The sequence below is a fragment of the Fringilla coelebs genome (assembly GCF_963513975.1).
Source record: "Fringilla coelebs genome assembly, chromosome: 6".
In the NCBI taxonomy this organism is placed as follows: domain Eukaryota; kingdom Metazoa; phylum Chordata; class Aves; order Passeriformes; family Fringillidae; genus Fringilla; species Fringilla coelebs.
The window spans coordinates 3,369,403-3,380,793 of record NC_140034.1 but is presented as its reverse complement, the minus strand read 5'-3'; the positions used below and the strand labels follow the sequence as shown (position 1 = coordinate 3,380,793).

At 45.1% G+C, this 11,391-nt stretch overlaps 1 protein-coding gene across 1 annotated transcript; it reads right to left on the bottom strand.

Moving 5' to 3' along the window:
* Window positions 1–494: 494 nt before the first annotated feature.
* Window positions 495–5,617, bottom strand: CDKN3 (cyclin dependent kinase inhibitor 3; the record flags this gene model as incomplete). Its single annotated transcript, XM_084207972.1, has 7 exons — window positions 495–613; window positions 1,311–1,414; window positions 1,947–1,978; window positions 3,041–3,263; window positions 4,047–4,091; window positions 4,717–4,772; window positions 5,448–5,617. 7 exons carry the CDS (start codon window positions 5,615–5,617, stop codon window positions 527–529), a joined length of 717 nt encoding a protein of 238 aa, XP_084064098.1. The 3' UTR covers window positions 495–526.
* Window positions 5,618–11,391: the final 5,774 nt, after the last annotated feature.

The window sequence follows — 11,391 nt, the reverse complement described above, 5'->3', positions numbered from 1 at the left end:
CACCCACGCAGCTGCAGCAGTGTCTTCCTGCCACAGTCACCTACAACCCCCCTGCTGGGTTTGTCACAGATTTGTGGTGCAACACCTCCTGCTTTTGGAATGAGGAGACTCCTTCCCAAATAGCCCTCAACACATCGAGCAGAACCGTGACATTTTAGAATGAGTTGTTACAAGCTCGTAAGGGGTGAGAGCTCCAGCTTGACTTGACTTTGCTTTACAGCAGAGCTGATGGTTTGAGTGTTTTAAACAGCTCCAGAGATGGAATTTCTATCCAGCTCCATTCTCCCAGCAGAACAGCAATGAACACAAACACACTTGTACACATATTTTTCAGGCAATGAGTATTAAAATCACCAAAGAGGGGAGGACGCCACATGTTCTCTAGGATTTCCTTCCCCATCCCAATACTTGGCACACAGATTTGGAAGGCAGCAGCTGTATCACACAGGCAGTAGCACTGAGAAAAGGTCAGGAGAGAAGTGTCTTGTCCAGGAGTTTTCCACGCAGGCACAGAGGGCAGGATCAGCTACCGCGATGCCGATCTCAGCACCGGGTCCTTTGTGGCCAGGTGTGCAGCCAGGCTCTCCCGGAAGTCATGGAGGAAATTGTACTGCTGGAAATGCACAACCAGTCTGCAGTGAGTGCTCTGTGCTTTAGGAAGAGGCACCACATGTGTTAAAAAGCTGTTTGATACCCCTGGGTGAAGACAGCACCCTCTGGTCCATTTGTTCTTTGTGTGCTTACTCCACATCCTCTGGAATTTTTCACTGTCAGACACAGATTCCATGGATGTTGACTTGGATCCTGGGGTTCCCCATAATGGCCACAGGTGATGCATTACCCCAAGGTAATGCAAAATGTCGTCCTCACAGGTGGGTGTTGCCAGAACTCAAAGCTGAGTTTATTTTGAATCATGGAATCATTTAGATTGGAAAATCTCTCTTAGGTTTTTGAGTCCAACCATTCCCCCAGCATGCTAAGGCCACCACTACCCCACGTCCCTAAGTGCATCCACGTGGCTTTTAAATCCCTCCAGGGATGGGGACTCCACCCCTGCCATGGGCAGCTGTGCCAGGGCTGGACAACCCTTTCAGTGAAGAAATTTTCTCTGTTATCCAACTTAAACCTTTTCTGGCACAGCTTGAGGCCTTTTCCTCTTGGGAGAAGCTGTTTCTTGGAAGCAGGAAACAGCTCAAACCCCAGAGAGCAGCTGTTGGAAAGGCAGAGGCGTCTCTGGGAAGTGAAGGAAGGGACTGGCTGAGCTCTCACTGGAGTTTGGACCCGTGTATTACCTGCTGCAGCCCCATTACCTTGATGGTCTGTATGGCCCCTGATCCTCTCAGGTTCCTGAGGCTCTCTATCACCTGCTGAGGTGCCAGGGTGTCTGAAAGCTGGAGCAGGAGACAGGCAGCCACTGCAAGGGAAAGTGTTTACACCTGAATGCTGCTGAGCACCTCTGCACACAGCCACTGATTTGTCCCATGAAAACCACCCTGGCAAACCTATCTGGGTTTGTCCCATAGCTCTTGGATCTCCTGCAGAATCCTATTTCTGGGCACTGGCCCATCTGCTTGCTGCTCCTGCCTAAGCCTATGGGCTTTGGAAATAGGTGAAAGCCCTCCCCCTGCCTTCCCAGCAGCATCTGGGATGCAGTTCCTAGGCTTTTCAGGAATGAGTGCCAGTACACCCAGTTAATTCCCCTTTGTGTCTTCTGGCCATATCCCCACCCCTTCCTTCTGGGAACACACAGTAAGTAATGCTCCTGAAAGCTTTAAGGGGCAACACTGGGATGAATCAGATGCAGAGGAATTGGTTCATGTCCTTTCTATCAACCAAGCTGTTCCTGGTAGTGGCAGTTTGGATTGCATCTGCAGAGAAGCTTCCAGCAGAATTGGGCTCTCTGGGTTTGTGGGATGGGTTAGTCAGGCATGGAGACAAATGCTTACCAAGACATGAGCGTCCAAGGCCACCATAACAGCTGGGAGAAAAGAAAACATCTGGTTAGAAGGAGCTGTAGCAAACTGCAGCACCCAGGGACCCCCCAGCACGTAAAAAGATGGACACAGATCTTGCCTTAATATAATCAAGAGGAGCAGTGGTACAAGAAAAGTCAGAAAAAGAATTTCTACATATTTTCTATATTCTATTTCTATACCTACAGGGATATATCCTATTTATTCTCCAGACCTCCTGTGTCTTTCAACGCAAACTTCAATTTTAAAAAGTTCCCCTTCATTCCTGCTGATAGTCCCAAAGGCACAGGAGGACAGGAAACAGCAAGAGGATGGACAGTTTCAAATTTCTTTAAATCCTACTCCAGATTAAGGGTTTGAGGACAGTTGTGAGAACAGCAGGAAGACCAAGACTCAGTGGATGTCTGTAGAGGAAGCTGTCAGTGGCATCATTCAGGGAATATGGAATTTGGAGAGCTCTTCCCCTCTCTTCTGAGCTCAGCTAAATAAAGCCCTTCAAACTCCTTCATGTAAATTAGGAGTGAATTTTGCACTGCTGGAACCCACTGAGTCCCTGATAAATAGTCCAGGGAAGTGTTATAGACTCAGAGTGGTTTGGGTTGGAAGGGATCTCAGAGTCACTTCATTCCACCCCCTGCCATGGGGAGGGACACTTTCCACTGGGATCAAGTTGTTCCAAGCCCCATCCCTGGCCTGGAACACTTCCAGGGATGGGGCAGTCACAACCTCTGACAAAGAAGTGTTTTAGCTCCCAACTCATTCTGTACACCTGATATCCAGGTAGGCTGGGAGCTGTGGTGCCACTCAAAACACACTCTAAAACTCTTGCTGGACAGAGCAAGGGGAAAATGGGACAGTTTAATCTTGAAACAGGACATTCTGAGCTTCTGAAAGGAAGAATTCTCTCCAAAGAGCTGCAGGAGGAGGAACAAGCAGACTTCACAGCACGAACTAACCCTAAAGAGTGCAACTGCCTTTTCACACCATCCTATTTTCCCTGCTTATACATCTGGAGAGAAGCTGGCATCCTTTACAGGAATGTGGGGTGATGGGGAGGCAGAACCTACTGTATCATTGTTTTCTGCTTATTTTCCAGGCAGGTTCTGAGCTCTTCCAGGATCTTGCAGCAGGTGGCAATGTCAGGAGCATTCCCATCAGGAATGGGGTGGTGGTGCACACACATGCCATGCTGTTGGTAGGTGTCAATCAGGTTTGGTACTCGGTATTTTGAGAGCTCTCCTCTGGTACAAAGCACAAAGACATCCTGGATCCCACAGCTCTTTAGTTCTCCTGCCAATGGATTAAGACACTTGCAGATAAACAAAAGCAAATCAAGCTTAAGGATAAACAGATAAGCACCTTGGTCCTGAGTCTCTTGTTTAATCTTTGGGGCTAAGACAATAGGAGTGAGCAATTTTGGTTTGGGCATGCTTTCTTCCACTCAGTCTCCCCCTTCAGGTAATCCAGGGGAGGAATTTTCTCAGTTCAGAGGGAATCCTGAGAGAATCTCACTGGAGAACACAGCAGCACTCAGGACAGCCTGCTAGCCACTTAAGGATGTTTCTGTCCCATCTCCAGTTAAAATCACAGAACCCCGGGATGGTTTGGGTTGGAAGGGACCTTAAAGCTCATCTCATTCCACTCCTGCCATGGTAGGGACACCTTCCACTATTCCAGGCTGCTCCAAGCCCCATCCAACCTGGTCTTGGACACTTCCAGGGATCCAGGGGCAGCCACAGCTGCTCTGTGCCAGGGCCTCCCCACCCTCACAGCCAGGAGTTCCTACCTAAGCTTGACTTACCCAAACACTGTTGGGATTTGCTATTAGTCTCTACTCTTTAGTGCTTACAGCTGAATACTCAGCACAAATCTTTACATAATTCCATCTTTCCTATCCCAATTTCACTTTTCTCTGGGAAAAAGGAAGACAACAAGCTTGTAATTCATCTTGATCCCAGCTGCTCTAATGATGCCTCAGGGGTACTGTGCAGCTCCTGCCTGGAAATATCCTGACTATTTATTCCATAGTCATGGAACATTCATGGAATTGCCCTTGGCACAAAGAACACTCACCTATATCTTTCTGAAGATTTCTTCTGATATCCTTAAACCTGCAACCTGAAACAAGTTATGAACAACAATTACCACTGCAGGTAAGTGCGTTTATGGGATGGCTGCTGCAGCAGAGCAGAGCACAGGCAGCTTACCCCCAAAATCAGAGCAAGGAACAAAGCCACACCCTGAATAAAACACAGTTCTTGTTTTTGCAAGTAGATCCCTGGTGCACAAGACAGTTTAAACACCATTATCTGCTTAATACTGTAATGTAATAGGATTAACCAAAGAAATCTGCCCAAGGTTTTAAGGTGCTCTGTGTTTTCCCAATGAAAAGTTTTGGATATTTTAAATCAGGATACAGCATAAAATCCCCCCACCAAACACAAAAAATCATCCAACAAGTAAAAGGGCTGAATAAAGATCACTTAAGAGTTGAGTGGAGATTCACCATGGCTGCAGTTTTGGAAGTTAAAAATGCAGACAAAGCTTATATGTTTACATTTTTGATTTAAAAACTGTGATCTTGCATTAAGGTATTCTCTAGATTAGCTGTGGTGTTTCCAAAACACTTATTCCAGGGGTAGATTACAAAAGAAGTCACCCACAACACAGAAATTTGGGGTACAAGGTATTACCCCTCTTCAGCTCTCAAATATGTCTGCAAATTTCAGTGAATGCTTCTTACCTGGAAGGGAACATAATCCCAGGAACTCTGAAGAGTAGAGAGGAGACAAAGACAACCTATTAGAAAATAAGAAGTAAAATAAATAAAAACCAGAAGGGAAGATTTCAATTATTTAAACGTATAAATGGCTTTAGAGGGGGTGTGAAGAGGGTGGGGCCAGACTTTTTCACCAGGGTCTTCTAGGACGATGAGGACCAACAGGAACAAAATGAAACATGGGAAGTGAATATGAGGAAAAATGTTACTTTGAGGGTGACAAAAGGTTTGGGTTGGAAGGGACCTTAAAGATCATCTTGTTTCAATCCCCTGCCATGGGCAGGGACAATTTCCACTATCCCAGGTTGCCCCAAGCCCCACCAACCTGGCCTGGAACACTTCCAGGGATGAGGCAGCCACAGCTTCTCTGTGCCAGGGCCTCCCCACCCTCAGTAAAGAACAGAGGCCTGGAAAGGGCTGCCAGGGAAGTTATGGAGTCTCCTTCCCTGGAAAGATTCAAAATCCACCTGGATGTGATCCATGGCTCCTGCTGTGGGTGAGCCCTTGGGCAGGGCGGTTGGACCAGCTGGTCCCCAGAGGCCCCTTCCAACCCCGACCCACTGACACCTCCCCAGCCTGGAAGGTCTCCAGAACCCGGCTCGGGTTTTCCTTGCAAAGAGAAAACCCTCTTGTTTCTCAGGATTACGGTTTAATACAATTTCCTCAGAGAAAGGACCCCGCGGGTATCGCCTCACCAGGAGATGTGGAGCGGGCTCGGGTCCTCCTCGGCGGCCTCATCGTCTGAGGAGGCGAAGCCGTCGGCTGGGGCCGCAGCGGGCTGCAGAGAGAGCGGGAGGCTCATCGTGGGGCCGGGACCCTCGGCGGCACCGGGATCGGGATCGCGATCCCTCAGCGGTTTCACCATGGCGCCGCTCCCTGCCGCCGCCCGTTCAAATTAGCTCCGCCCACCGGCCCATTGCCCAATGGGAAGCTGCGGCTCAGCGGGTGCGTGGAAAGCCAAGCAGGCCTTCCCCCGGCTTCATGCGGGAAGCTCTCTGATTGGTGAGCAGAGAGGAGGGCCGACTTTAATATGCAAATAATGTGGTGATCTCTGCGCTGATTGGGTGAGGGGGCGAGGCGGGAAGGGACGGTCTCGCGCGCTGGGGGCGGGGCTCCGTGAGGGCTCCGTGAGGGATGGAGGGACGGGCGGGCGTGGGTGGATCCCCCTCCCCTAATTCCATTTAAGATCCCTCTTGGGGGTCTGTTCGTAACTGTCCTGTTCCTGGTAGTCCCAGTGGTTCTTAAAAGTGATAGGGTAGGGGGGAATGAATTCACATATATGACAGGGTTAGAGGGGATATTGGCAAGAAAACTCTCCCTTGTGAGGGTGGTGAGGCCCTGGCGCCCAGAGAAGCTGTGGCTGCCCCGTCCCTGGCAATGTTCTAAGATCGGCTTGGAACAACCTCATCTAGGGAAAGGTGCCCGCTGATGGCCGAGGGTGGAAATGGATGGGCTTTAAATTCCCTTTCAACTCAAAACATTCTGTGAATTCCATGATGAAACATGGAGATGGATGTGAGCCTTCACTCACAGAATATGCAAGAGCTGGGATGATCTTGAGCAGGTGCCTTGTGGAGGTTTTGGGTGGTCAATTCCACGTGCAGAGTCCACAAGACTTTCCAGTAGTAGAAAATGAGCTGTTTCTGCTCTTTTAAGCCATGAATTTGAAGTCAAATATACTTGTCATGGTACTACTTTCAACTGAGCTGTAAAAATAGTTTTTTGAGGCTCTTGCAAGGAGTTTTTATCTGAACATAACTAGCTCCAGGGAGGAAAAAATACTTTTGGCTCCTTCTTTTTAAGAGCTGGGCTGTTGCCTGTGCTTAGGGCATTCCAGTAGATCTTTGGTTTTTTGCAGAATTTCTGGTTTATTCTGTGAGTAACTCTGGCCATTAGTCAAGAAGAAGAAATGCATCAATTACCAGCGTGGGATTTTGTTTATTAAAATTGTTTTAAGGCATTTCTACAGCCTGTGTTTGGACACACATAGAGCTACGCTGTGAAGGATCCAGGCACAAACAGTTTTGGCATCAATTTGGAGTGTAATGCCATGGAGGCTTCCAAAGATGTTCCAAGTCAAAGGAATGGCTGGGCACAAGCGGTTCGAGCTTGGTAGGATTCCCAGTAGGACCAGTGCAAGATCTCCAGGTGTGGAGATTTTAAATTTTAGTCCTGCATTAGTAACTTTGGTTGCACAGCTGGAAGTTTTATTGAAATCTGCCTGAGAAGGATTGTAGGAGCAAATTGCTTGAAATGGCAGGATTTAGGATGGGTGCAGGGAATGAAGAAACAGATGATGAGAGGATCAGGGAGAAGACGAGTTTATTAAAACTCAGAATATGATAACAGAGGTACAAAAATTACATTGCTGAGCATAATGGGGAATTAAAACAATCCAGATGTTGCCAGCTATGATGAACTAGGGGAATAAATACATCCTAAGGATTGAGGCAATGTGAGGACAGCCAGTCACTGTAGCTGCAAACATGATTTTAATAACTCAGGAAAGGCACAAAGGAGCAGGTATGTTGTTTCCTTTTGTTTTTAGCTGTGGTCCCATTAGATATTATGTGCAACACTTGTACTCTGATCAAAATGTGAAATTTGCTGTATTTCTTCCCCCCTGTTACTGATTTTTTCCTATTCAAGAGAAAGTTATTACAGACTTGAACTCTGGGGATTACAGCTTTATGGAAGAAGCAGTGTGAGGCTGATAAATAAATATGAAAAGAGCAGCAATGGTAATGCTCCTGGTTGTTCTTTGAAAAGATCAAAAGAATTCTCAGGAATTTGGGTGCCTTCATGTCATGGAAATCAAAATGGCATTGCACAGAAAATGGTGATAATGGCTGTGGCAGAAATAAATAGGGCTAGTAGGTGTGAAATTTGAACTACATCTAGGAAAAAGGTTGGGAAAAAGAATGCCAAATCCACACCTGGGGAAATCCTGTGAGTTTCCTTATTACCCTTGGCATCTTTCAGAATTAAGTGACAAATATTGTGTTTATTGGCTGATTACCTGTCAGGGTGGTCTGTTTATTTCTTAAATTGAGCTGTTGCCCAGCACATCACAATGTTTGCTGTGTATTTTGTAGGAAAGGTTAGTTTTCTGCCAGAAAGTGTCCTTTTGACATATAAAAAGGAGAGCATCGACAAGGCTTTACATTCTGGAAGTCTTTGTCAGTTTATGGACTGGGGACTTGTGAAGTGGATAAAATAATCTAAGACATAGGTTGAAATATGTAATTTGGAGGATTTAGTTGGTGAAAGGTATGATTTAACCAGAATTTTAATTGAGCTGGGCTAGGAACTGCAGGCAGATGTTCCTCTGGGTACACCTGGCTCTTGTGTCTGCCTGCACCAACCAAAGTGAAGACCTTTATATCCCAAATTCCTAACTTTTCATACAATCAAAGTGTTGAAATTCCAGACAAGTATAGCTTAGCCTAACCTGGTTTTGCTGTCCCTGGGTCATGGGAAGAGCTCTAATCTCTGGGGACAGCGGAGTGCTGCGCACATGTGACATCTTCTATCTGCCATTCAGCACTCAGGTTTCATGGACAAAATAAATAATTGATTTACATCAGGTAAAAGCTTGGAATGAATGTGAACGTGTGGCAGAGAGAGCCAGGGAAATGGTGCGAAACAAGGAGGGGAGGAGATTGAAGGTACATCCTCTTAGGTAAAGATAAACCTTGAATAAACAAGCTCTATAGATGTGATCTTTCCCTGCAAGAAGATATATAATCAGATCTGAAATGTCCAAATCATCAAAATAATTTGAAGAACATTGATAACTGATAACTCCGGACAATCATTTGTGATGCCAAAAACATGTCACTTCTCATTTCATATCTCAGTTTCTGGAAGTTTTAGTAAGCCTAATTTATTAATGTGGTCTCTTTGGGAATCTTCCCCCAGTCATAGCACCACAACATCCCACAAGGAATCATTTTACTTTTACAGGTTGTTGTTTATGGAGGGTAAAAAATAGGTGGAACAGATCCCTGGAAGTGCTCAAGGCCAGCCTGGACAGGGCTTGGAGCAACCTGGGGTAGTGGAACGTGTCCCTGCAGTGGCAGGGTTGGAACGAGATGGGCTTTAAGGTCCCGGCCAGCCCAAACCAGGCTCTGCGATCCTCACTCATTTTCCTGTCCCCTAAACAGTAGAGGGCGATCTTGTATTAAAAATTTAGGTTCTACCCCCATCGAAGCCTTTCCCTTACGAATTGCTGTCAAAAGAATGAAGGTTTTTATCTCCAGAAACATACGGGATCAGATGTCTGTATTATTCTGTGTAAATGTTATCTCTGTTAGAGATACTCGCGGTAACTATCAGGTTTTACACCACACAGCAACGTTGCTCTATAGTAAGTGAGAATTACTGAAGTAAAACCTTTATGATACTAATGGACCAAATAATGGAACTCACTGTGCAAGAACACTGTAAAAGTCTGATGTGTTGAGTAATATTCAAAAGGTCTTTTGAAATTAATTTTTTTTTTCGATTTAAGAAAATAATTCTCTGGTTTTATATGTTACATGAAGGTTGAGGAAACAACATGCTAAATGTATTCTGTGTTTATTTCAGTCTGGGAAGTGTCTGCCCTTCATCTGTGCACATGGAGATGCCTGACTGCAAACGGAGGTGCTGAACCAGTCTCCAGTGCTCAGGTGGGGAGCCCTATTTACACAGACTGTTCTTGTGAGTGTGGGACAGTCTGCCTGAGCTAAAGATCACAGATTGCTGCAGTTACTCAAATGCAAAAGATATGAAGCACGTGACTGGGTAGAGAAGTTATATTATATTCTTTGGTGAGTTAGAGTTTTTAAGCTGTTTTTAAACACTTTTATTTGGTGTAACAGCTTGTATCCCTGACATGTCACCTGGAGTGCTAAAGCATTTGGTCCCCGTGAAGGAGAATCACTGAGCTATTGCAGATGGTCTGGCTTGATAAAATTCTTTGTCAATTAATCTGTTGCAAATGCCTTCAGTCTTCTGAATGGGTTTTCCTCTCTCAGCCCTGTGATAGTTCCCTATGGCTCCGGGATGGAACAATCCTGGGCAGTAAAGAGATTGAGATAATGACAGTCCATGGTGACAGCAGGGCTGGCAGAGCCAGCCCGGGGGAAGAAAGACACATACTTGCCAATAGAAATACCTGCATCCTTTGGGAATTGTGGCTTGGGAATCAAAGCTGACCTCATAGACAAGAATGATGGAGAACAAGCTTTTGATTTATGACTGGATGAAGCTCAAAGTCTGCCCTTCTGATCCTTCTTTACAACACACCTTTTGTATTTTATATGAGCTCTTTCACTTTATTCTCAGAATGTTATCTCCTGGGGTATCGTTTTTAAGTCTTTCAGTGTTGTAATAGTTCACTCATCTCCTTCATAGTAGTTAGCTTTTGTTTTTAATGAAGCTAAAATCCCCTTTTAGTATCACAAGTAAACTGTCATTTATATTTAACATGACTGATCAGCTGCTTTGCTTTTTTATTCTTTTATTTTTTCCTGAGTTTCATGAAAGCTAAACCCGTATTTACCTTCTAGACCATAGGTAGGGAATTCCATTTGCATTCACTGGTGTCTTAGTTGCCTCAAGTACTTACCTGCACTTGAATATGAAAAAATTTGCATTTTTGGTACTGGAATTTGTGGGTCAGATCCTTGGTAAATGTTGAGCTCTGCTGAGTTTAATGAAGCTGTGCTGCTTTTCACCACCCATCTCTAATTAAGGCATCCGCTATAGTGATTGTAACACCGTGTCCCTCTCCTGGGAATTCTGCTCTCTGCTACCTGCTCACTTAGAGGCTTTAAGCAAAATTATGAATTCTCTGAAAGTTTATAAATATGAACCTGGGTCTAAATCTTCTGAGCTTGTTCTTGTGCAAGTCATCCGTTGTCCCTGTTTTCCAAACCTTTGCTGTGCCCTCTGTGACAAACCATAGAAAGGGTATAAAAAGCATTTATGTGCCTTTTATAGATGGGAAGGACTGTGACAGCACAAGATCAAGTGCAGCTCTCTGCAAAGGAACGTTCTGTGCATCAGCTCTGTGGTATCTGTGTTTGGGGTGTTTGTATTTCCACAAATCTGTCAGTCTGTCTGTCATCTGCCTCCCTGTCCCCCTGACTTATGTGGCTGTTGATAAATACCCTCCGTTGGTGATTAAAAGGAAGTGACCTCATCAGTTTGTCTTTGCAACCACAAAGGTTTGGTTGTAACGTGACATTCCATCCTATTACTCTGGTTTACACCAAATTCAACAGCTTGTGGCCTGCAGATACTCAGGATAAAGAGCAGAAAGAGACTGACCTTGACAACCTCATTTCTCATTCCTTTCTTGTTATAGGTAATATAGCTGAAAATGTGGTTTTAATTATAGTACTAATGAAAACTGAAAATCCAGACAGACACTTGACAAACTCTGGTACGCTTTATATTACATTTGTGCTAACTACAAAGTATCCAGCTGGGTGTAACATTATATCTCTTTTCCTTGAGCATCCGCCTGACTTAAGCTGTATAATTAATGTGTACTTTGGCTGCAGGTCAGCTTACAGTTGGTTTTTTAGAATTTTTACATTTTTTAAGATGTTGTAATGAAACGAATATGTTTATTACCTCTGTGCCTGC